At 41.1% G+C, this 27,172-nt stretch overlaps 2 protein-coding genes across 3 annotated transcripts; one reads left to right on the top strand and one right to left on the bottom strand.

The window, feature by feature from the left end:
* Nucleotides 1–1,902: 1,902 nt before the first annotated feature.
* On the top strand, nucleotides 1,903–8,980 carry gnrhr3 (gonadotropin releasing hormone receptor 3). The gene is given in 5 exon segments (XM_043257689.1): nucleotides 1,903–2,129; nucleotides 4,073–4,579; nucleotides 5,489–5,690; nucleotides 7,391–7,669; nucleotides 7,672–8,980. Coding segments are annotated over 4 exon segments (1,065 nt in total). The 5' UTR covers nucleotides 1,903–2,129; nucleotides 4,073–4,081; the 3' UTR covers nucleotides 7,758–8,980.
* Nucleotides 8,981–11,981: 3,001 nt separating this feature from the next.
* Nucleotides 11,982–25,803, bottom strand: LOC122357967 (immunoglobulin superfamily DCC subclass member 3). Of its 2 annotated transcripts, XM_043257669.1 has the most exons (14): nucleotides 25,755–25,803; nucleotides 25,360–25,665; nucleotides 25,065–25,209; nucleotides 24,457–24,587; nucleotides 24,247–24,384; nucleotides 22,986–23,144; nucleotides 20,542–20,707; nucleotides 19,687–19,937; nucleotides 18,929–19,093; nucleotides 18,654–18,842; nucleotides 17,064–17,180; nucleotides 16,503–16,632; nucleotides 16,262–16,391; nucleotides 11,982–14,311 (listed from the first exon to the last, which is right to left on the bottom strand). In XM_043257669.1, the coding sequence occupies exons 2-14, from the start codon at nucleotides 25,589–25,591 to the stop codon at nucleotides 14,225–14,227; spliced, it is 2,040 nt and encodes a 679-aa protein (XP_043113604.1). In that variant the 5' UTR covers nucleotides 25,592–25,665; nucleotides 25,755–25,803; the 3' UTR covers nucleotides 11,982–14,224. The 2 variants fall into 2 exon arrangements, with proteins under 2 accessions (XP_043113604.1, XP_043113603.1); XM_043257668.1 differs by having other exon boundaries at nucleotides 25,360–25,792.
* Between the last annotated feature and the right edge of the window lie 1,369 nt (nucleotides 25,804–27,172).

A 27,172-nucleotide genomic window follows, 5' to 3' on the forward strand; every position in this document is an offset into this window, starting at 1 on the left:
TTAAAACAGACATTTTAAAGCGTGGATGAGCTGCCTTGAACTCTGATGCCAACTGTGTGATCATCAGTGCTGTCAAACAATTAATCTGGATTTTTAATTTGTTTACATAATTTATGTTTGTTCTGTGTATATTTATTATGTGTGTGTGTGTGTGTGTGTGTGTGTGTGTGTGTGTGTGTGTGTGTGTACACACACACACACATATATATATATATATATATGTACAGCATACACATACACACATATTTTGAAAATATGTACATGTATATATTTATATCCAGAAAATGTATATTTAAATATATTTAGCATAAACTTTTTAATTTTACAGGTGTGTGTTAAATAAATATACACAGCACATACACACTTTGTTTGACAGCACTGTAAATCATGTATTATTTCATGCAGTATTTCTGGATTTCAGCAGGATACACGTCTGCTCATTACTGTCTCTTCGTTTCATTACACTTTCAGCAGTTTCAGCATCCCGAGTGAATCCTGCCTTTTATCTGATATTAAAGCACCTACTGCACTGATGATATAAATAAATACATTTTATATCAAAACCTGAAGCGATTTTTCACACAAACGTATAGACTCTGTGTTATTATACTTGATATGATAGCCGTACTGTTTCTTGCAGTATTGTAACATGCTTGAAGGATTACTTCTTTTCTTTTCGACTGAAGAAAGAAAGCCGTGAACATCCTGAAAGACCCAGGGGTGAGTCAATGAACTGAATTTTGAAGTCTGGAATTGAACACATTTTTAAGAAAACGGTAATCCTAGTGTTCCAAATGTGATTTGACTTTGATTAGAATTGAAAACTTCATGTTACGAAATACTTAATACTGTATATTATACTCCTGAAACAGTATTTCATTGTAGAGCAGTCAATGCAATTTATGAAAGTAATTAAATAGTGCATGAAAATATTCAGATGTAACGCCTTGTAATCGAAACATTACCGTTTTAGTAATTGTTATTTAGTTGCACTTTTTTGGAAAATAATACATTGAACCTGGAAAGTCATTTTCTCATCTATTTAAACGAGTGGAGTTATTCTCTCAGTCTTTCTTCATCTCTCTCTCTCTCTCTGTCTCTCTCTTTCTCTCTCTCTCTCTCTCTCTCTCTCTCTCTCTCTCTCTCTCTCTCTCTGTCTCTCTCTCTCCCTGTGTTTCTCTGTCTGTCTCTCTCTCTCTCTCTCTTTCTCTGTCTCTCTCTCTCTCTCTCTCTCTCTCTCTCTCTCTCTCTCAGTCTTTCTTCATCTCTCTCTCTCTCTGTCTCTGTCTCTCTCTTTCTCTCTCTCTCTCTCTCTCTCTCTCTCTCTCTCTCTGTCTCTCTCTCTCTCTCTCTCTCTCTCTCTCTCTCTCTCTCTCTCTCTCTCTCTCTCTCTCTCTCTCTGTCTCTCTCTCTCTCTCTCTCTCTCTCTTTCTCTCTCTCTCTCTCTCTCTCTCTCTCTCTCTCTCTCTCTCTCTCTCTCTCTCTCTCTCTCTCTCTCTCTCTCTCTCTCTCTCTCTCTCTCTCTCTCCTCTCTCTCTCTCTCTCTCTCTCTCTCTCTCTCTCTCTCTCTCTCTCTCTCTCTCTCTCTCTCTCTCTCTCTCTCTCTCTCTCTCTCTCTCTCTCTCTCTCTCTCTCTCTCTCTCTCTCTCTCTCTCTCTCTCTCTCTCTCTCTCTCTCTGTCTCTCTCTCTCTCTCTCTCTGTCTCTCTCTCTGTCTCTCTCTCTCTCTCTCTCTCTCTCTCTCTCTCTCTCTCTCTCTCTCTCTCTCTCTCTCTCTCTCTCTCTCTCTCTGTCTCTCTCTCTCTCTCTCTCTCTCTCTCTGTCTCTCTCTCTCTCTCTCTCTCTCTCTCTCTCTCTCTCTCTCACACACACACACACACACACACACACACACAGTCTGTACTCTCCACAGCTCAGTTCGCCAGGATTCCTCTGCTTCTCTTCAACTGGATTATGGGTCATGATAGATCAGGTCCAGGATGATCCGGATCATCTGGATAATCAGGACTTCCTTTAAATGACTCGAAGAGGAATCGGTGTGATGGGACAGAGAGAGTCTGGGGGGATTCACACGGACAGCCGGGATCAGAGGAGGAGATTTTAGCTGCATTACAGAGAAATTACTCTGAGGTGAGCATTTCATGACAGATTCATTCAGCAAACCTGGATCTTGATGAAGAGTTTAAAAAGATGCATGTGTTTGTACAGTAAGAATACAGTAAAGTCACATGAATCTGTTCCATCTCACTTCTCAGATTCTACCAATAAAACAGGAGAGATCCAGATGTTCCTTTGATTAATGTCTAATCTGGTCCTGCAGAGCACACGCTATGAGCATGAATATGAATATGATAGTGTTTATGCAAAAGGAGCGCTAGCCATTAAATAATTTAATATCCTGTGCTAATGAATTATATGTCTGGCATAAAGATGTCTAACAAGTCTAGATTTACAGTAATCTGCAGTGGAGTCCAAAAGTATAAATAGTGATTCTGTTTTGCATATTATTGGCATATTGTCATTACAAATTCTTCATTCAAAGCATAAAAAAGAGCTTGAGCGTGAATGTGAGTCCTCTCCTTTGAACCTGAAGATCTCCACCTATAAATAGCACAGAATTTACATTAAACATTCATATATCATTATTCACCTTACAATGCAACGTGTGATCTCATGAATACGTGTAACTGCTGTTCTAATACATAATGCAATAAAACACCCAATGCATTATACTTTTATCCAAATATCTGCAATGCCCCTTGTGTCCAGTTTGAGCCGCAAGAATGTTAAAAATGCTGTTTCTCTCCGGGTTAGACCTCCAAACCTCACACTGAGATCTCAAACACAGTTTCTTTCGCAGTCTGCAGGAAGACGCAGCACGTGTCATTTATGCCGTTCACCTGATTAACTAACTAACCTTTGACCTTCAAACCCCACTGAGACTCTTAGTGCGTTAATGAACATGTTCATTATCACAGACTCTGACTGCAGGTTTGTGTTTTAAACCACTGATTCTTGTTCTGTGCTGGTCTCAGTGTGTGAGCTGTTTGGCAGGAACCTGCTGTTCAAGCTCAGATTAGGGCTTTAGCTGAATGTTCTTTGCTCTGAGCTGAATGAGAGGACAGAGACACAAAGACACCGGGGACAGCTGTTCTCTGCTATCGGCTCTGATCTGATGCTGACCGACGACGTGTTTGTGGAAGCTCTGTGTGTTTAAGAGCTCTCAGATTGTTCCTGATCTTGCTGTGAAAGATGCATTTTCCAGGTTATAACTGGATCTCCTCTCTAACATGCAGAACTTCTCCAAACATTTTTTCGTGTCAAAATACGGAAGAGAAGATCTGCTGCTGCTTCAGTCTCACTGCAGCTTTAATACTCTGAATGATTTTGATCAAATAGCTAACTGTGAGGAGCCGTAACAGAAATGTTTAACTAATTATTCAATCTTATCACTATCAATATCAATATTACTAATATTAATTACCATATTATCACAATTAATATGAGCAATAACAGTGATGCAAACATAAATGTATTTTTTCTTGGGGGATTAAAATTTTGTTCGCTACACAAATGTGTAATATTCCTCAGATTAAACCAGATCAGTGTTTAGTGTCAGGTTCAGTTTCTGTGGAAGCCCATTTCAACCCCATAAAAAAGAGAAATTATCAGAAAAAAGTGAGATATATATATGTATATATATATATATATATATATATATATGGACAAAATTGTGACATCCCATAATTATGACTTTTTGATGAATCTCAGCTGACTTTGTAACTTGAGATAAAAACTAAAAAATATTTATGACATAAATCATTGTAATTGTGACATACCAAGTCATAATAAAGTTTAAAAAGTCAAAATTATGAGACAAAGAAATTGACATGCATAATTATTAATATGAGATTAAAACGAAGATGTCAGAGTTAAATCATGAGATAAAAAGTCAATTATAAGATACTTAATCATAATGAGAAATACTGCATTGCATATGTATTTTGTGTCAGAAGTGTATTATAGAAATGACTGAGTTTTACCTGGTTGAGATGAGGTTTGTGTCTCTTCAGAGCGGTGTGATGTCTGATAACACATCACTGGTGTCCGTGTCTAACACGTCTCTCCCGCCGCTGCTGATGGACTGGACGGCTCCCAGCTTCACTCCCGCGGCTCAGGCCCGTGTCGCCGCCACCATGGTGCTCTTCCTCTTCGCCGCGGTCAGCAACCTGGCGCTCCTCATCAGCGTGTCTCGGGGTCGCGGCCGGCGTGTGGCGTCTCACCTGCGTCCTCTCATCATCAGCCTGGCCGCCGCCGACCTCATGATGACCTTCATCGTGATGCCGCTGGACATGGTGTGGAACGTGACGGTGCAGTGGTTCGCCGGAGACGGGCTCTGTAAGCTGCTGTGCTTCCTCAAGCTCTTCGCCATGCAAACCTCCGCCTTCATCCTGGTGGTCATCAGCCTGGACCGGCATCACGCCATCCTGCGCCCGCTGGACTCCCTCAACGCACACCACAGGAACCGGAGGATGCTGCTGCTGGCCTGGAGCCTCAGCGCGCTGATCGCATCGCCGCAGGTCACACTCACACACACACACACTCTCATTCACACATTCACTTACTCTCACACACTACCTCACTCTCATTCATGCTCATACTTTCACACACTGACACACTCATTTACATCATTACTCATTACATGCTTTTACTCAATCTCACACACTGACACTCATTTACACTCACACACTAACTCACTCTCATACTCACTCGCACACTTTCACCCACTCACAGACCAACTCACTCTCATTCATGCTCACATTAACTCACTCTCACTATCACACTCTCACACTAACTGACACTCTCATTGACGCTCACACACCAACTCACTCTCACTAACTCACTCCCATTCATGCTCACACATTGACTCACTCTCATTGACGCTCACTCTCACTAACACTCACACACTAACTCACTCTCATGCTCACTCATACTTTCACTCACTCTCACATATTCTCACACACTGACACACTCATTTATGCTCCCACACTAACTCACACACTTTTTAATCACTCACTGAGTCTCGCTCACACACAATAACTTACACCCTCATTCATGCTCACTTACATGCTTTCACTCACTCTCACTTATGCTCACTTACACACTGACTCAATCACTAACGCACTGACTCACTCTCATTGACGCTCACACTAACTCACTCTCACTAAGTCACACACAATAACTTACGCACACTCATTCATGCTCACTTACACTCTCATTTAAGCTCACTAAGTCATACACTCTCATTCATGATCACTCACTCTTATTCACACACACTAACTCCTTGACTAACTCACTCTCACGTTCACTTACTCGCTCGCTCACAAACACATGCTCTCACACACGCTCGCTAGCAAACTCACGCTCATAGCATATAATGGAGCGACGTATGAATACTCACTGCTTCTGATCCACTCGTCCTCTTGTAGCTGTTCATCTTCCGGACGGTCAAAGCGAAGAGCGTGGACTTTACTCAGTGCGTCACACACGGGAGTTTCGGCGAGCGCTGGCACGAGACGGCGTACAACATGTTTCATTTTGTGACGCTGTACGTGATTCCGCTGCTGGTCATGAGCTGCTGTTACACCTGCATCCTCATCGAGATCAACAGACAGCTGCACAAGAGCAAAGGTACGACAAGTGATCACAAACATGACTGCCACATCTAAAGGATTCCACCATAGCGTGACATTTTGTTTATTTTGGATGAGTAAAGTTTTCTTCATGTGGAAACACAGATGGGAAATAAATTTAAGTAGCAAAATTTTATGTCAGGTGTAGTTTTTATGGAGGCCCCACAAAATGTTATAATTAGATTGAAAAAAAAGAAATTGAGGTAAAAATATACATTTTCAGATAAAAGGTCATAATTGATTAATTATGAGATCATTAAAAGAGTCGGAATTTGACATAACTATAATTATGAGATAAAAGGTCAAAATTAGGTTAAAAAAGTTGGCCATAAAATGTTGTATGAGATACAAAAATCTAAATTCTGAGATAAAAATCAATGATAAAATAAAAACTTAAAATTATGACATACTGAACCGCAACATCCATAACGGCAACATTAATCCATAATGCAAAGTTACATAAGCAGTTAGAAAGACTTATGTTCTTTTGCATTTTAGCTGCTGAAGACACCTCTCAGGTTTAGCGGCTCCATTAGGTGCTCAATAACACAGTCACATGTCTACAGTAACAGCAGGCAGTGGATTACTGTAATAACGCAGCGGTGTATCGGATCAGCACAGCTTCTATTTTCTTCCCTCTGAAGTCCCAAGAGCTTTGCTCAGATCTGACCGTACGGTCACTTGATTCCTGCCAAGGGCAACAAACAAGGTCAGATATTCAGGAGGGTTTGCTGGATGTTTTCATAGACTTAGAGACGGCTGAGGACTGAAGGAGTGTGTTAACACACAAATATCACCACCCTGCCCTTTTTTGTTTTAACAACATTTGTTTGTGCGTGAACGTAGCACGTAAAGCACTTTTGTATATATATATTTATATATATATATATATATATATATATATATATATATATATATATATAAATAATTGAGTTTAATGATTAGCATTTGTGTTTTAAAATTAATGTTGAGTGTAGCCTAATCTTTTGATATTTTAAAATAGCTGAAGACTGCTTTTAAACATGTTTCCCTCAAAACAGATATATTTTAAAGAAATAATTTTCTTTTTAAAATGTTTACAGACATTTTCAGTTTTCAAGCTCTGATTCTGTAGGTGAAGAATGAAAAGTAAAACAAAAAAATCTCTAAAAAATACTCAAGTTGCTCCGTCTACATCTGCATTTAAAAACATTGCAGGTTCATGTGTAATTTTTATACATTTATTCGAATTTTTTGGGATGTTAAATTGTTTATAGCATTGTTAATTAGTCTAAAATCATAAATATTTTGAAATAAAATAAACATCACTTTTTAATTGTTGATTGGTTTAAGTTGATGTACTAAAATAATTCAAACTGAAAGAAGAAGTCGAAGAAACCATACTGTCATAATGAGGAAAAACAACAACAATCAAAATGACAAAACCAGAATGAATCATTTCACATTTTCATTCATGCACTTGACAGATGTTTAATCAGACTCATATTGCATTCAAGCAATGTCTGATCAGGTTTAGCCGTCCTGCAACTCAAAAACAGGTTATGGTTTGAACCGATTAAACGTGTTCCTTTAATGCAGTGTAATTTGCTTTAGTGAAAAGCATCTGTCCAACGCATAGATGTAAATCAAGCATTCCCTGGGAATCGACCTTCATTTTTTGTGAATGCCGTGCTCCTCTGACGCCGTGTCTCTCTGCAGCGGGAGAGTCTCTGAGACGCAGCGGCACAGACATGATCCCGAAGGCCCGGATGAAGACGCTGAAGATGACCATCATCATCGTCCTGTCGTTCGTGGTCTGCTGGACGCCCTACTATCTGCTGGGCATCTGGTACTGGTTCCAGCCGGAGATGCTGCAGGTCACTCCCGAGTACATCCACCACCTGCTCTTTGTGTTCGGGAATCTGAACACCTGCTGTGACCCGGTGATCTACGGCCTCTACACGCCCTCGTTCCGCGCCGATCTCGCCCGCTGCTGCCGCTGCCGGACGCCTCGGACTCACCGCGCTCTCTGGACCGGCTCTCGGCCCGACACGAGTCCGACCCGGCCAGCGTCAAGAGCACATAAAGATCTCCACGTCTCTGACAGAGCTTCTGGAGAGCCTAGGTCAAAGAGATTGTGGTGTGTGACGCAGCTCTGAGTGAATGAAAGCATCCTGCGAAGTGTTAAATCTGTATAAAGTCACTGTCTCTCGAAAGAAAGAGTCGAATGAGTCGTTTTTTTAAACGATGTTTGATGTCAGCATAAAAGATTAGCGTATAGCAGAGCGCATCGGTCTTCTCTGAATGAAAACGCAGATTCATTCTTCACCACTAGGTGTCTCCCTAGGAGCGTTAAAATATCTGTTTCCACGGTAACGCTGTACACAACGCAGAACCGCCTCACAAACGCTGCTTTATCAGACTCGGCCAATCACTGCAGATCACTGCAAAGTTAACAGTTGGGCGAGTTGTTTGGGAGTAAGGTAAAAATAAATGCATATTATAAGACGAGTGTTTTTCACCTTGTGTGCATGTGTACAACTTTTCTTTACCCCGAATTGCCGCACTTCAAAAAAAATGGCTATTTTTGTGCTTAATATGCTATAAAAGTGGTTCTTCGGTACAGCGGTGTGTGTCTGATTGGAGTTGGCTCATCAAGACCAGTTTGAATTGTGCCGTTTCATGTTAATTCTCATTAAACACGTTTTGGATTAGTTGTAATTTTATTAGGGTCTCGTGCGTGAAAACATGACTGAAGGGAAATCATACGAAAGAATGGATGATTTTATTTATTTATTTTTGAGTGCATAATAGGAAACCAATGTCTTCAGAAGAGTTCCAGTATTATTCGATTTTTAAAATTCCCTTTGTGTAAAGAGTAATAAATGTTCAGAAGCGCAGCGCAGCTTTGTTTTCATGCCGCCTGTCTGCCATGTTTTTGTTCAGACCAATGATAAAATCAGATGACGATAGTCCTGTTATCAGACGTGTTGAGATATTTAGAATGCACATTAGCTGATGTGGAACCGGTTATAGAGCAGATGTCATTTTATTGATCATTCTGACTCATCCTTCATCACTTCTTTTTTTTTTATTTAAACGTAGTGTGTTTCAGTAGACAAGCAATCCATTTTTTTCATCTTTTTATTTCACCGTTTATGCAAAGAAAAAGCTGCTGATTTTATTTGTTGGCTTTTGTCATAAAACTTGGGGTGTGTACTTTTTTAATATTTCTAGCACATTTTAAGGCCATGTTTAACAGTTTTAAGTATTGTATAAAATTGGTAACTCTCTGTAAAAATGACCTCATGAATAAAATAATTCGCTTTAGTGTTTCATCTAAATGTACTCTGCTATTTTGGGACATCATTAACATGAACTAAAATGTGCTTTAAACATACTATCTCTGTATTTCATCACTTGATTATTTAGTAAGTGAAAGATGGCTTTAAGTGCACTACATATTTGAACATGGCACAGTTGAGTACACTTAGATGATCTCAAGAAGTACTTAGAAGAATCATTTTTAGCATATCAAGTTTTTTTTTACCTGGAAGCCGCGGGGTTCAAGCACAACTAATGAAAAGAGCTCAGAGCAGATTTACCCAGAAGCCTCTGCAGTTTTAGAATAACTTGAGCGCTTTCACAGCGTGTGCTTGTTATTAAAGCAGCTGGACACGCTTCTCATCAGCGTGCGTTTACAGGCAGAGCCACTCACTGTGTGCAGAAAACTTTATTTATTGAATCTTGAATCTCATTCTGAGCCTAAAAAGTCTAAGCTTGTTCTCCAGCACAAATATTTACTCGTTCTTGAGTCAAGACACATTTACAGGAGATGCAGGAGGTCTTGTTTAGTGATAAGAACTATCAAATATCTGCTAACGGGTCTAAGAAAAATCTACTTCGTTCAAAAGGAAAACAAGTTACTTTACATTAAACAAGACTCTCATGTCACTTCACTTCTCCTTAAAATGGATTGTAATTCAAGCACAGATTCTTGTTGGAAAACAAGACTTAATCCTGATGCACAGACTTACTGCCAAATCATTTCTGCCCGTGTAAAAGTAATAAATCTGAATTAGTTCAGAGAATAAGTCGAACATGGTTTAGTACTCGGCTCAGGCTAAACATCAGGTTTTATCGATTCAACATCAAACTGGAATCATGTTTAGATTTTGCCACCAGATCTCGTTACGGTTAACACATTTCACCGCTGCAGGTCAGTCACGTGACGCTCTGGGTTCAGAAACTGGATCAAAGTGATTTCTGTGCATGCTAGCAAAGGCTAAAGTCTTCTTAGTGCTAAAGCAAATAAAAGAGCCTTCAGTGTAAAACTGATGCGGCCGCAAAGACTGATGGGAAAGCCTCATGACACCTCATTAAAATTAACAGCCAATCACATTAGCTCTGAACGTCATGTGACTGGTCGCTCCCGCTCCATTCCATACTTTTAAAAGCTTCCAGAATTCACGAAAGCTCTCCTTTGTAATATACAGAAGTGCTTCTAGCTGAAGCGTTGCTTGGAGCTGTTTTCAGCGAGTCACTGAGGCGCATTAACAGCTCAATTATACATGAGGACCAGAGCGCTGCGGTCAAACACACCGTCATGTGACCAGGGGTGACCCGTTTCCATGGCAACACTGACAGGACACTGCTCTCATCCTCAGGTCGAACTACACCGGACCATCACACACACACACTCACACACACACACACACTCACACACACACACACACACACACTCACACTCACACACACACACACACACACTCTCACACACACACACACTCTCACACACACACACACACACACACACACACACACACTCACTCACACACACACAGAGAGAGAGCTGCTTTTTAATTATTTATGCTTCTCTTTCTGTCTGACATTTTGGCCTGAACTTTAGAACATGCACAAATAAAAAAAACGAAGTCATGGATTATATTTAACTACAGAACAGTAATATGTTGCATTTAATGTAATTCACAAAGTCTAATTCTCATAAAAAAATAAAACATCTCCTACTCATTACTGTAATTCGGTTATGAAAATCACCCTGTCTAAATATACAATTATTATTATTATTTAAACATAACATACATTTAAATTCATAATAAGCTAAAATCGCATAAAATTTATGCTAAATAATTGCACTATTTTTATCTCAACTAAGCTTTCCATACAGGATTTACTTTCCACCAAACATAATAATGTAGATTTTCAATGATGTTCTGCTGGTAATAAGTGTACTGATGTTCTGAGCTTCGTGAATAAATGATGAGGGTGGTTTTAAATGAAAAGTAATGTGATGTAATCACTTCTAACGCGTCCTGTCCTCCAGTGAAGTGAATCTGAGCTCGTTCACACACTGAAAGTGAAGCAGGACTGACTCCGGATCAGTTCACAGAAAATACGTAACACGTTCTGTTTATTGTTTATACTTTGTGGTGTTTTTTTGTGGTTAAAAAGCAGATTTTCAAACCTGTTGTTGAATTTTTCTTCATCAGTCGTGGGCTGGTTTAGCTGGTTAGCGTGGTTTGGTTAACTTCTTAGCATAGCATCTCTCTGTGAAAGTCGTGATTTTCTCTCATTGTTTCGCGGAGAATCACTCACTAGAAAACAAGCGGAATCAAGATGGCGGCTAGTGAATGCCGTAAAGCGCGTGCGTTCAAACTAAAACGCTGCGCGGGAATGTTTTTTTTTTTTGCACGCGGGATTTTTTTGGCAAAACCCGCGCTTTATTTAATCTAGTAGGGAAAGTATAAATAGATTTGCTTTCGGTCCTTTGACTTGAACACATCTGAATAGTGGGCTTGCTAAAAAAACAACAAAAAACCCAATAGAAACCATTACAGAACTTAGAATGGTTTCCGTTAAAATACCATTATAGAACTATTAACTTTTTCCTGTAAAACCATTACACATTTTTTTTGTGGGGTGTTTTTGGGCAGTTTTCCAACAGGATTTGACATCCCACCAATAGAATCCATCACACAGGCCTACCAGCAGACACCATTATACTTTCCATTAAAACCAGTACAAATACCCCCTATTAGGTGTTTTTTCAGCAGGGTAGGTTGACTTGAACACACAAACGTTGGAAACGTTTCATAGCTTCCCACTGTAATCAAACTTGAGCCTGCTGTACATTTATCATTCCAGAAATAAACTTGGTAAGCCTAAATATGAGGAAAAATACTTCAGGTTCACTTGTCCAATGCAAAAAAAGAAAAGAAGTCAGGCTATTTGCATTGTGGCATTAAGTAAAGAAAGTAACATTAAATAATGAAACACGTAACACGTAACGTTCTACGTAACGCTGTTTTATTTGGCACAGAGGTTCATTACAACCGACTGAAGGAAGAAAACAAAAGATTTCAGCGGAGAAACTCCGAACGAAAACGATTCCGAAGTTTGATCCGCTGAAGTCGGTAACAGCAGAGTAAAGCTACAGAGAAAAGAACGGTCCTGAAGGTTAAAGCTTCACTTCTCTCATTGGTACAAGCATTTCAAATCAGCATCTACTCCACTAAACCATTGCTTTCCTAAATAATAAACACGTTGAGCAATGAACATTTCATCAATCTGGAATATAAAGAGTCCGTTCGATCCTAAAGCAGCAAATTTCAGAGTCTGAGGTGTTTTCTTCAACAATAACATTATAAAATCACACCTGGAAGGACTGGAAATACTTATTATCTACTCGTTTCAAACTCTCAAACTTCTAACTTTTTAATTCTACAGAAAGAGAGAAGAAATAAAACGAAAAAGAGCTGAACGCCAAATAAACGGAATGGAAAAGAACAGCAACAACACTATTAGAAATAACATTAAAGGACAATCGTACATCTATTTTGGCAATATTTCCCAAATCAAGCAGAAAAAGAACTTTTCATCCGTGGGAAAATAAATCAAAGTTCTTCAAGAGAACAGACGTGTCTCCACTCGTTTCGTCTAAACATTTGGCCTCAGTTTCTAATCTCGTTGCTTTATTTGAAGTTTTTACATTTTGGTTTTGTTCGCGTTTCAACAAGAGTCAGAGTCTGAAAGGTTTGAAGACCTAGACCGTGTTATTTTGGTAACTCTTTAAACAGTGGAGAGTGTGTTAAACCGGTTAGTTAAGCACCGTAGAAGAAGAGATACGAGGTATTTGGTCTCATCAACACTGACCGCTATTTGGCAAGTTCAGCTTCAACATCACAAACTAAGAAGCAGATCTTATTTTCGGCTTTAAAATATGAAAATATATTCCGTGTCTGCTAGTTATTATTAGTTATATTTCTAGAATAGAATCTGTTTTCGAGGTAATCATCACGAGCTTGAGTTATTGAGTGCGTTTAGCTTTGGTTAACGGTCAGCTGGTCAGTTTTCTGGTTTAATTACCTTCGTGACTGACAGCCAACCAGGAAGACAACCCATACAGCAAAAAATATATCCTTTCTACACTAAATATATTGGAAATATACGTTGCATGCATTGAACTATATGTCATTAAAAAATTAAAATGTCTTTCATATTGCAAAATATATTTCAAAATGTATTTCATGGCAAAAAAATAAAACAATAAGATTCATTTAGGATGGAATGGAAGGGCGTTCTACTCTTACATTTATCTATTTTTTGTAAATGATGTTTCTTTCTTCAAATGTTGAAATATACGGAGGGCAAAATGTATAAAATAAATGTTTTAAATAAATATCTTTTCAAAAATTGTTGTATTCTGACATATATTTCATAGGTGTCTTAAAATGTGTATATTTTTTGCTGTATGGAAAACATCATCGGTGCGTTTGTGGAACACCGCGAAGAAAGAAAAGAGAAGCGAAGTTCTTTGGACGTCCCTCAACTTTCACAGAAGCTTCTTCTCATCAGGAAGTGGTCGTCAGGCCCGAGAGGACCCGTTTGAAGACGTGTGCTTGAGGTAGAGCGTTTTTCCCAGCCGGAGCGGGCAGGCAGGCGGAGTCAGACGGAGGCACGGCTCTTTGGACGGAGAGAGTTTTGGTGGAGTGGGAGGGGCTTGGGGAAAGGGGCGGGCCTTCAGCTGCACACAGGCTAATGCGGTGAATAATTAATGTCCAATCACACGACACACACCCCTCTAACGCCATGACAGACTAACTCTTCATCTGTTCAGTCACAGAACGTGTGTGTTTTTGGTTTCGAGTGTTTGAAACGGTTCCAAACCTAGCGAGTCACCTACATAGACAGCACCCAAGGCACCTCTCGGCTCACATGCATCCTTTACGTTCATGTATCTAATGAATTCAAGCTATGCATTCCCTGGGAATCGAACCCATGACCCGCTGCACTCCTGGAATGCTTGACCATTTACCCCACTACGTGTGTGTGTGTGTGTGTGCTCACGCTAAACGTGAAGCAGTTGTGTGTGTTGCATGACGGTCGGGGTGTTGTCTGTGTAGGTCACTCGGGCTTGGAACAGATGCAGCGTGTGTGTGTGTGTGTGTGTGTGTGTGTGAGAGTTGAGCGTAAGGCTTTGGTGAGAGAGAAGCGGTCACTGTGCAGCTGAAGGGTGTTTGGGGGAGAGCAGCCTCATCTGACGTCAGCGTCAGCGCCCGGGTCGGGTGGATGGACGGGTGGAGGTTCAATCATCACCTGACACTGAGGACCGGCTGCAGCCTGAAGAACACCAGAGCAGTTCAGTACAGAACAGACAGAATGATTCTGTGTGTGTGTGTGTGTGTGTCTGTGTGTGTGTGTGTGTGTGTGTGTGTGTGTGTGTGTGTGTGTGTCTGTGTGTGTGTGTGTGTGTGTGTGTGTGTGTGTGTGTGTGTGTGTGTGTGTGTGTGTGTGTGTGTGTCTGTGTGTGTGTGTGTGTGTGTGTGTGTGTGTGTGTGTGTGTGTGTCTGTGTGTGTGTGTGTGTGTGTGTGTGTGTGTGTGTGTGTGTCTGTGTGTGTGTGTGTGTGTGTGTGTGTGTGTGTGTGTGTGTGTGTGTGTGTGTGTGTGTGTGTGTGTGTGTGTGTGTGTGTGTGTGTGTGTGTGTGTGTGTGTGTGTGTGTGTGTGTGTGTGTGTGTGTGTGTGTGTGTGTGTGTGTGTGTGTGTGTGTGTGTGTGTGTGTGTGTGTGTGTGTGTGTGTGTGTGTGTGTGTGTGTGTGTGTGTGTGTGTGTGTGTGTGTGTGTGTGTGTGTGTGTGTGTGTGTGTGTGTGTGTGTGTGTGTGTGTGTGTGTGTGTGTGTGTGTGTGTGTGTGTGTGTGTGTGTGTGTGTGTGTGTGTGTGTGTGTGTGTGTGTGTGTGTGTGTGTGTGTGTGTGTGTGTGTGTGTGTGTGTGTGTGTGTGTGTGTGTGTGTGTGTGTGTGTGTGTGTGTGTGTGTGTGTGTGTGTGTGTGTGTGTGTGTGTGTGTGTGTGTGTGTGTGTGTGTGTGTGTGTGTGTGTGTGTGTGTGTGTGTGTGTGTGTGTGTGTGTGTGTGTCTATGTGTGTGTGTGTGTGTGTGTCTGTGTGTGTGTGTGTGTGTGTGTGTGTGTGTGTGTCTGTCTGTGTGTGTGTGTGTGTGTGTGTGTGTGTGTGTGTGTGAGAGTGTGTGTGTGTGTGTGTGTGTGTCTGTGTGTGTGTGAGTGTGTGTGTGTGTGTGTGTGTGTGTGTGTGTGTATACTGTCAAATGCTTAGTGTACTATTTTATTATAAAATGCATTAATTCTATGATGTTAAACGTATGCATTTATTTTAAAGTATATTATTCTATTATGTTAAAAAAATAATAATTTTTTTTAAAGTGCTGTTACTCTATAATAGTAAAAATCTTTGTTAAATTAATTCTAAAACGCTTCTTTCTTTAATGCAAAAGTATTATTTATCCAGCCTAAAATGCAAAATGTATTCTAAAATGTAATTTTCTTTGATGCTAAAACTATTTTTTTATTTTGAAATGCATTCATTCTATAATGCAAAAAAGTATTCTTATATGTATTTATTTGATAAAGTATTTATTTTAAAGTGCTGTTCATTTATAGTTCTAAAAATATTGTTAAATGTATTCTAAGATGCTTCTTTCTTTAACACAAAAGTACTGCAGTATAAAGTGCAAGAATTCTGTATCGCAAAAAGTAATTCTAGGAATATTTTTTTCTTTAATGCTAAAAGTATTGCCTTATTTTGAAACTAATTCGTCCTACAATTCAAAGAAACGTATTCTTCAATTGAATAATACTAAAAGCATTTATTTATATTATTATTATTATTATTCTGTAACACTAAACATAATTGTTAAATTTATAATGCAAATTTGTTAATTCTATAATGCAAAAATATTCTATAGCATTAAAATATTTAATAATATTCTAATGTATTTTTTATTTATTTTTTCTTTAATGCAGACATTTATCTCTATTCTAAAATGCAGTTATTCTATAATGCAATAATGTATGCTAAAATCCATTTCATTTAATACTAAAACAAATTTTTCGTATTTTGTTTTTATTCAATAATGCTAAAAATATTGCATTTGTTCTATATTTACTTATTCTGCAATGCTTTTTATTCATTCTGAAAGGCACGTGTTCTATAACGCCTGTAAGTCCCTGTAAGTCTCTAGCCGTATGAAGAGGAGGATGATGCTGGTGAAGGTCACCTGTGCCGTGAGCTCGAGAGCGCCGGACGCTCGGACGCTGACGGGTTTAACCTCGCCGTCTCTCTGAGAAACACTCCGTCCTGCTGCTGACAGACTCCAGGCTCCCTGAGAACCCTTCTGACAGAAGAAGCTGCACACACACACACACACACACACACACACGAGTCAGAGCGCTGCGTCGGAGAATCTCAGTAACGGTGAAGGTGCGACCACACACACACACACACACACACACACACACCTGTGGCGATAGCCGAACATCAGGAAGAGAGCGCAGAATATGATGCAGGCCATGCTGATGTGGATCCCGACCACCAGAGCCGTCAGAGAACCCTCGTTGTCCTGACGACAGTCACACACACTCTCACCTGCTGCTCACACACACACACACACACACACACAAAGTCAGAACATGACACGATAAATACAGGACGTTCACACAAAAGCACAGAGAGCGTGTATTCAGAGTATGACTGTGTTCACTGATGATCTCTGTCTCCATCTAGTGTTTGTGACAGAACCTGCTTTCACTGTTTAATATGAATCAGTTGAATTTAACTTCATTTATTGAAATAGATGTATTCTGAATCATTGAATCCCTAAGATCCTTCAGGAGTAGGACCTCCAGATACTCATCAGTGATCACACTCTTCATCCAGTCTTCTTCTGTATCTTCTGTATTCAGCATCCCTCAAACCTCTAGCAGCTGAGACCGGAGCGCTCTCACTTCAGTCGTGTGTGTGTGAACCCGTGAAGGAGTGTTAGTGGAGATGATTTGAAGATGATGAAGATGAAGTGTCACCTGCTGCCTCTTTCCCGCTCTTTTCTGTCTCGGCCAATGAGACGAGCCGCTTGTTGCCGATGCTGTCTCCGTTCCCGTTGAAGGATGTGAGCTGAATCTCATACACTGCTGACGCTTCTACAGGAGAAACACACACGGACCGTCAGAGTGACATGTGTGTGTGTGTGTGAGTGTGAATGTGTGTGAGTGTGTGTGAGTGAGTGTGTGTGTGTGATGTGTGTGTGTGAGTGTGTGTGAGTGAGTGTGTGTGAGTGTAAATGTGTGTGACTGTGTGAGTGACTGTGTGTGTGTGTGTACTGACCCAGGTTAGAGATGGTGTGTGTGTGTGTGTGTGTGTGTGTGTGTGTGTGACCCAGGTTAGAGATGGTGTGTGTGTGTGTGTGTTTGTACTGACCCAGGTTAGAGATGGTGTGTGTGTGTGTGTGTGTGTGTGTGTGTGTACTGACCCAGGTTAGAGATGGTGTGTGTGTGTGTGTGTGTGTGTGTGTGTGTGTACTGACCCAGGTTAGAGATGGTGTGTGTGTGTGTGTGTGTACTGACCCAGGTTAGAGATGGTGTGTGTGTGTGTGTGTGTGTGTGTGTGTGTGTGTGTGTACCCAGGTTAGAGATGGTGTGTGTGTGTGTGTGTGTGTGTGTGTGTACTGACCCAGGTTAGAGATGGTGTGTGTGTGTGTGTGTGTGTGTGTGTGTGTGTGTGTGTGTACTGACCCAGGTTAGAGATGGTGTGTGTGTTGTGTGTGTGTGTGTGTGACCCCAGGTTAGAGATGGTGTGTGTGTGTGTGTGTGTGTGTGACCCAGGTTAGAGATGGTGTGTGTGTGTGTGTGTGTGTGTGTGTGTGTGTGTACTGGTTAGAGATGGTGTGTGTGTGTGTGTGTGTGTACTGACCCAGGTTAGAGATGGTGTGTGTGTGTGTGTGTGTGTGTGTGTGTGTGTGTGTGTGACCCAGGTTAGAGATGGTGTGTGTGTGTGTGTGTGTGTGTGTGTGTGTGACCCAGGTTAGAGATGGTGTGTGTGTGTGTGTGTGTGTGTGTGACTGACAGGTTAGAGATGGTGTGTGTGTGTGTGTGTGTGTGTACTGACCCAGGTTAGAGATGGTGTGTGTGTGTGTGTGTGTGTGACCCAGGTTAGAGATGGTGTGTGTGTGTGTGTGTGTACTGACCCAGGTTAGAGATGGTGTGTGTGTGTGTGTGTGTGTGTGTACTGACCCAGGTTAGAGATGGTGTGTGTGTGTGTGTGTGTGTGGTTAGAGATGTGTGTGTGTGTGTGTGTGTACTGACCCAGGTTAGAGATGGTGTGTGTGTGTGTGTGTGTGTACTGACCCAGGTTAGAGATGGTGTGTGTGTGTGTGTGTGTGTGTGTGTGACCCAGGTTAGAGATGGTGTGTGTGTGTGTGTGTGTACTGACCCAGGTTAGAGATGGTGTGTGTGTGTGTGTGTGTGTGTGTGTGTGTGTGTGTGTGTGTGTGTGATGTGTGTTGATGTGTGTGTGTGTGTGTGTGTGTACTGACCCAGGTTAGAGATGGTGTGTGTGTGTGTGTGTGTACTGACCCAGGTTAGAGATGGTGTGTGTGTGTGTGTGTGTGTACTGACCCAGGTTAGAGATGGTGTGTGTGTTGATGTGAGCAGGGAATCGCTCCTCGTGTGTGAACTCTTGCTGTGGCAGCTTGCGATGAGAGAGTCTGTATCCCTCGACTCGACCGGCTTTAGCTGGAAGCTCCCAGAACACCTGCATCGCTGTGCTGTTCAGAACTTTCGTGAAGAAGCTGGGCATCGTGGGAACTGGCTCAGAGACAGATGGGTGAGATTAGAGATTAGTGCATGCATGGAATCATTACATCATTACTGTGTTGTGTATAAACTCTCACCGGCTCCGAGTGTGGTGGCGATCACGCTGTTGGACTGCTGACTGGCTCCCAGCGGGGAATACGCTTTCACATAGATGGAGAAGGTGGTGGAGGCCTCCAGGTTTGTGAAGTCGTGCTGAAACGTGTCTTTGCTCACGGCTTCCTGAAGCTCGCTGCTGTCCGGCTCTGCAAGCACACAAACATCATTCAGTCAGTGCGGAGTCTGATTCTGAGTCTGAGTCTGATTCTGATTCTGAGTCTAATTCTAAGTTTGATTCTGAGTCAGGTTCTCATTCCTGGTCTGAGTTCCAAGTCTGAGTGTGATTCTTAGTCCAATTCAGAGTCTGAATCTGAGTTTGCTTCAGAGTCTGATTCTGAATCTAAGTCTGATTTCGATTCTGAATCTGAATCTGAGTCTGATTTGGCATTTGGTTCTAAGTCTGTTTCTTAGTTTGATTCTGAATCAGAGTCCAATTCTGAATTTGATTCTGAGTCTGATTCTGAGTTGGGTTCTGATTCTTAGTCTGGGTTCCAAGTCTGAGTGTGATTCTTAATCCAATTCAGAGTCTGATTCTGAATTTGATTAGGAGTCTGATTCTGAATCTAAGTCTGATTTCGATTCTGAATTTGAATCCAAGTCTGATTCTGAATTTTATTCTGAGTCCATTTCTTAGTTTGATTCCGAGTCTTAATCCAAGTCAGATTCCCAGTCAGGTTCTTAATCCAAGTCTGAGTCTGATTCCGAGTCTGCGGGTGTCAGTGTGTCTCTGTGGTCTCACCGCCCAGCTTGCGGATGTGCAGCACGTATCCGATGATGCCGTCCGTCACGTGTGGCTCCGGCTGTCTCCAGCGCACTCGGAGGGAAGAGGTGGAGAGCGGCGCGATGCTCAGATCCTGAGGAGCTTCCGGGAGATCGACGGACGGCGAGACGGCGAGGCGAGCGCTGGCCTGGTTAGTTCCTGCGCTGTTCTCTGCGATGCACTGATAGATGGCCTCATCCTCCGCCGTGATGCGCGTCACTGCCAGCGTGCTGCAAATCAACACATTTACATCATCTTTTAAACATCTGATCAAATCACACACAACCTGCAGCACATCTTCTGCCGTCTGATTGAGTGTTTGTACAAACGTCCAGCTTCTCGTTTCTTTCTGATTTTTCAGATTTTTCTCAAGTAAAGGTCAGAATAACTGCAGTCATATCTTCAGATCAACTCTCACTGTCTTGATTCTCCATCAATCGTTTTCTAGAAGAATCTGATCTTCAGGATCTTTTGAGGAGCTTTACTTTCACTGTTCCTCCAAAACATCTCACATCTTCTGAGGAGACTTTATTTCTTCATTTCTTAATCAGCATTGTACCGCTTTACATTATATGTTTTGATCATTTGCTGGAGATCAACCACTGATTCTTAGATCATTTTATGTCAGCTTATTTACATTAGTCAGTAAATAAAAATCAGCAGCAAATTTATATTCTTGCTCAATTTGAGTCTCCGACTAAAACTATATGAGGAAATCTGATTCTCAACATAAAAGACATATGTATAAATTTTCAATACTAACTGCTCATATTCAAGTAGTTTGATTGTTATTAGGTTATTATGTGAGAAGTCCGCTTCCAGGCTGGCTCTGACCTGTTGTTGTTGGTGAGTTTGACGTTGTCTCCAGGCGTGAGGATCTTGCCGTTCTTCAGCCAGATGAGGTGAGGGTCAGGAACACCTTGAGCCTGGCAGGTGAAGACGGCACTGCTGCCCGCCGGCTTCGACACGGACTGAGGCCACTGCAGGAACTCTGGAGGAGCTGAACAAAACACACAGAGTTCAAAACATGTCCAGATATTAACCATAATTCACATGACAGGTCCACACAGATCAAACACGTTCTCAGCTAAATTTGAGTCTTTTTAATTGTTTTTACAAAATGCATTGTTATGGCTGTCAACATTCATTTGTATATTAGTGTGTATTTGCAAGATAATATAATTTTGTTTCATATTTCTGGTCAGAAATCATGGAATTTTTGTTTGTTTTTTCTTCTCATAATTTGCTTCATTTTTTTAAATATTATGCGATATCATGTAACAGTCCTGTAAAATGTGTATGCATGAACATCTTAGAGCAGTATTAAACAGTATTACATTTTTAAACGCTTCAGTATAAATGCCCACACACACACATACACACACACACACACACACACTCACACACACACACACACACACACACACACACACACACACACACACACACACACACACACACACACACACACACACACACACACACACACACACACACACAAATAGGAAGCTGCAACTGTGAAGCAAAGGTAATTATATCTTAAAATGACTAATATGCATAATTCAGTGTGTAATGACTGTAAATGTGTCCTAGTCCCAGAGCTCATTTGATCTCATCCTCTAATAGATGTTTCATGTACTTGGTAAGCAGTCGTGTAGTCAGAGGTTTCGTTTCTGTTAATAGCTCATTTATGCTGCTGTTTCTGTGTTTTCATCCTAAAATCACCCCATCTGGCTTCTCAGGTCCATCAATCCAGACCACAAACCCCCACACACACACACACACACACACACACACACACACACACACACGCGCATCATCTCCTGCAGGCCTGCTGGATTGAGGTCAGGGGTCAGAGGTCAGAGGTGATCCGACATCCAGACACAATTATTCCTCCCCCTCCGCCTCGCTTTCTTCTATCATCCGTCCGTCTTTCAAACACAACACAACCCCTACAACACTCTACAATACTGCAAAATACTATAGTAGAGAAACAACAAATACTCTACGACACTATAAAATACTTTAAGAGTGCTGTATAATACTCTAGTTACAATAAAATACTATGTAAAATACTAAAATATTCAACAATACTGTAAAATATTTAACAGCACTGTAAAATACTGTAGTAGAACAGCATATAATACTCCAGAGTGCTTTAAAAGACTGAAATACTCCCCAGTTCTCCAGCTGTATTTAGTTTTATGTGTCCTCGAGTGTGTGTGTGTGTGTGTGTGTGTGTGTGTGTGTGTGTGTGTGTGTGTGTGTGTGTGTGTGTGTGTGTGTGTGTGTGTGTGTGTGTGTGTGTGTGTGTGTGTGTGTGTGTATGTGTGTGTGTGTGTGTGTGTGTGTGTGTGTGTGTGTGTGTGTGTGTGTGTGTGTGTGTGTGTGTGTGTGTGTGTGTGTGTGTGTGTGTGTGTGTGTGTGTGTGTGTGTGTGTGTGTGTGTGTGTGTGTGTGTGTGTGTGTGTGTGTGTGTGTGTGTGTGTGTGTGTGTGTGTGTGTGTGTGTGTGTGTGTGTGTGTGTGTGTGTGTGTGTGTGTGTGTGTGTGTGTGTGTGTGTGTGTGTGTGTGTGTGTGTGTATGTGTGTGTATGTGTGTGTGTGTGGCTTTACTTCATTCAGTTCCTGTGGGGTGTGTGTACACTTTATCTTAAATAAATATGACAAGTGAGAAGTTGATTTTAATAAAGCACACGAACACCTATCTGCCTGTCGCTGTCTCTCCATCTGGCCGTCGTGTGTGTGTGTGTGTGTGTGTGTGTGTGTGTATCGCAGCTGCTGCTCAAACCAGACGAGCACATCAGACCATCTACAAGCCCCTCCCATATGCTAATGAGGCTCGAGGTGACCCAAGGGGGTTGAGGGGAAGGGTCAGAGGTCAGAGGTCACAGTCAATCAATCAATCAATCATTTTCAATCATTTTTATTTATATGTGTGTGTGTGTGTGGTTGCATCAAAGCACTGTACAGTTTAATGACAGGGATGTACATCAGACCATCTGACCAATTTCCCTTATTAAATGCAGGCGGTCTCTGAGTCAATTCAACGATAGTCACTAGAAGTTAAGTGTCCCCAAAGCCTCAAAGCCCTTTGTTTCTGTCTCACTGCTGTTATACAGAATAGAGTCAGGGTGTGAAAAGAAGCAGTGTCTCTGGTTAGCTATTGTTCAGTTTCCTGCGTAACAGGAAGTGCATCGGTCATTAACATCCTCACATGCTGATGGTAATTGAAGTTTTAAATGAGCAGCTTCGGGTCGGGTGTGTGTGTTTGTTGTACCCTGCACCACCAGTCTTCCCAGCGCGGTTCTCCTCATCCTGGTCCCGGGTCTGTTGGCGGAGCAGACGTACACACCTGAGTGCTGCAGAGACACGTCTGAGATGATGAGGTTACCTGTGCCCAGCACCTGGATGCCCTCCACGCCGATGGAGCGACCGTCTGACACACACACACACACACACACACACACACACACACACACACACACACACAGTGAGTCCAGAAATAACTGAAATATATTACAATTACATAATCAAGATTTAAGAGCTTCAGATGTTCTTCAGGGATTCTGCTGGTTTTAATAACGGTGCATCATTTTCCAGTCATTTCTACTCACAATTTCTACATTAAATATTTCTGAGCTTTACAAAATGCCATTTTTTGATTTTATATATTCATGATCATTATCCTCATAGTTCTGTTATATTTGCATCGTTGTTATAGCTTTGGTTATAGTCATTGTTCTCTTTATAGTGATGCTTATAGCTATTACATTCATTATAATTACAACCAGTTGTTATTATTGTTGTTAAATTGTTAAAATTGTTATTGTTATAGTTATTGTTATGTTGATTTATAGTTATTGTGGTAGCACTTTATTTTACGGTCCTGTTCCTCATATACATACCATATAGTTATTGTACTAATTACAATAACTAACCCCTAACTAAACCTACCCGTACCTCATCTAGTTACCTGATATTACCAGTACTTTCTTACAGTATAAGTACATGTACTGTAAAAAAAAAGCGCATAGTTATAGTTGTTTATAGTTGTCATAACTATACTCAAATAGTATAATTATTATGTAGTAATATATACATAGTGACACATTATAGTATAGTAACTGTTAGCTGTAATCATTATTATTATCATTATAGTAATACCAAAATAGTAAATATATACATAGAAATATATCGTAGTATAGTAATTGTTAGCTGTTATTGCCATCATTATCTTCATAGTAATATTGATATAATTGTTATAGCTATCATTAGCTATATAGCTATCATAGCAATTAGCATTATTGATGTAGTTATTGATAACATGAAATGTATTATCATTATTGTTGTTGCTATAGTTATTGTTATAATTTTAGTAATTAGCAGTGTCGATATACTTATAGTTATTGTTATAGTAACTATATTACTATTGTTATGGATATAGTTCTTATCGTTATCACTATTATTATAGTCATCATTATATTATTGTTATCATTAGAGTTCCTCAGAGACATTGAGGTTATTATTTTTGTTTTTACCCAGCCTGCTCCAGGAGACGATGGGCCGGGGGTTTCCGGTGGCGATGCACTCCAGGATGGCGGTCTGGTGAACGTTCAGCGTGAGGTTCTGGGGCCCGGAGAGGATCACGGGCTCCTTGTAGAGACGGTTAGCTGCGACTGAGACAGAGACAGGTCATTCAGAGACGCTCAGCGGACGAGAGCGGGCCATCGGATGAAGCACGGCTCTACCTGCCACCGACAGCTGGGCCTCCTGACTGTAGCGCGTGTTAGCGATGTTCTTAGCGACGCAGCGGTAGCTTCCACTGTCCGCCTGACACACTCCTGTGATGTGCAGGATACCGTTAGGGAGGAGAGTGTACCTGAACACACACACACACACACACACACACACCACAAAGTCAGGATAAAGCTACATCACACCAAAATATACCATCGTAATAAATTGATGGTATATAATTAGTGTTACCGTTATTGTTATCATCGTAGGTATAGTTGTCAGTGTTATCATTACAGCTGTTTTTAGCTATTATAGTCATTAAAGTTATTGTAAACATTAATAATCGTTATATTTATCATTATAGTTTATACTGTTACAGGTATCATAGTTACACTGAATGTATTGTTACAGTTCTTATGCTATTATTTTTATCATGTTTATAGTTGTTATTATGATCATTATCTTTTTAGTTCTCGCTATCATTACTGTAATGATTTTATGTATTGCTATGGTTTATGGTTATTGTTTGTTGCTGTTTTCGAGCCCTGAACGCAGCTAAGAGAAAGAAGTTTGCAGGTTTTCACGGCCTTCAGGTTTGTTTGGAGTGAGCGTGTTTAACCTGTCGTCGTCGGCGCTGAGAGTCGTTCTGTTTCGTTCCCAGGTGATGTTGGCCTCGGGGACGCCGCTGACGGCGCAGTGAAACCGAGCGACGCCGCCCTCGTCGACCAGCGTGGACTCTGGGTGCGTGTGGAACTTGGGAAGTGCTGGGAGAGAAGACGAGTACGTCACAGACGCTCAAAGACCCTAAGCCCCCTTTTTAGCCGGTGCATGAACTTTTCCAAAAATAAGACCAAGGATGGAAAGCGAAATCTTTAGGAGAAGCTATTTCGATATTTCTAGTTTGGGTCACTCACAGGCCAGCTGCACGTGTGCTTTGCGGCTGATGAGCAGCCCGTATCGGTTCTGCGCAGCGCAGTCGTACTCGCCCGCGTCGCTCTCGTCACCGTCACGCCGCTTCTGGAAATTCCTGATCAGGAGCGTCCCGTTGTCCAGCACGGCCGCTCGGGCTCCCAGAGGAACGGGAACGCCGTTCCGCCGCCAGGTGATGGTGATAGGCCCCTCCCCCTCCACCTGACAGTCCAGCATGAGGGGGCGGTCCCTCACTGCGATGACATCACTGGGTTCTTTGATGAAGGCCAACTCTGAAGCTCCGCCCAAACCTGAAGGACCAGAGCAGGAGAGCGGGATGAAGACGAATAAAACACCAAGAGACATGGGTCTGAGTGATCTGGGAGCGACTGGTGCTTACGAACGATGATAACGATGATGATGAAGATGGTGGTGATGATAAAGGTGATGATGAAGATGGTGGTGATGATAAAGATGATGATGAAGATGGTGGTGGTGATGATGATGAAGATGGTGGTGATGATGATGATGATGATGATGATGGTGGTGATGATGATGATGATGATGATGACGATGCTATGGTGGTGATGATGATGATGATGAAGATGGTGGTGATGATGATGATGATGATGACGATGAAGATGGTGGTGGTGATGATGATGATGATGAAGATGGTGGTGATGATGATGATGATGAAGCATCACGAGAGACGATGAATCCTTGATGGAGGAAAACTGTTACTCACAACATCAGATGAAACAAAGCAGATACAGAACTAAATAAAATGAAAATCATATCAGATTAACCAGTTTTTTAATTAGATATATTTACATACATATTTCCGGCATTAATATGAACTTTCTTAAATCTAGATAGATTTTCTGGAGAAGTACAATGACTGACTTTTGTCTAGTTTTCTGAGAAACTGGAAAATGAAGCAACTTTATGGATTAGAAAAGATTATTTAACTTAATTAGGTTTAACTAAATTAATCCCTTGTTAATCAATTGACTTCAAACACGACAAAACACACAAAAATAGCCTTTAATTATAATATAATAAAATAGCATATATTCGGTTACTAAAGAGTTTTTTTGAAGAAAGATGGAAAATATATTAATAATAATATTTCAATATTTCTTTTGCGACTCTAGACAGATATTTATTCTTGTTTTCAACATAAAAACCGTCCCGCAATAAAACAATAAACAATATTTATCTAGCTGTCACAGCTCTTAAGAAAGGGCTAGAAGAAGTCCATAGAAAGTGCTACTTGATCTTTTATTAGCTGTTGTTTTTTTTATTCTAAGCTCAGATCTTTTAATGTCATCATTTTATCTTAATGAGAAAGCTGAAGGAGTATGTTAGTAATAATTGAACAGCCTTACAACTAAAGGGAAAATCTTTCTCCTCGTCATGTACATGTGGGGTTCAGCAGGGCTCTGTTTTAAGCCCGGTTTTGTTCTCCTCTATCTTCTTTATTTAGACGAGATCTTTTGTAAGCATCAGATCTCACACCACTTTCATGCAGATGATATACAGCCAAAGCTTGCAATGAATCCAGATGAGATCTCCAGTGTCTGTTTGCTTGTGTGAATCATTTTGTGTTATTTATCTTTTCCAAAACCCTGCATCCAGTAACTAACACTGCGGGGACTATTCTTTTAGCCCAGCTCGGTGAGCATCAGCATCCTTTTAGCTTAGGACGATTGCTAAAATGATTTTTTTTAAGGGTCTGGAAACTGTCATCCATAAATGTATTTCAACAAGATTGAACTATTGTAATTCACTGGACTAAGTCTTGTTTGTCTCGCCTCC

This window comes from Puntigrus tetrazona, chromosome 14 (assembly GCF_018831695.1).
Source record: "Puntigrus tetrazona isolate hp1 chromosome 14, ASM1883169v1, whole genome shotgun sequence".
Taxonomy (NCBI): Eukaryota; Metazoa; Chordata; class Actinopteri; order Cypriniformes; family Cyprinidae; genus Puntigrus; species Puntigrus tetrazona.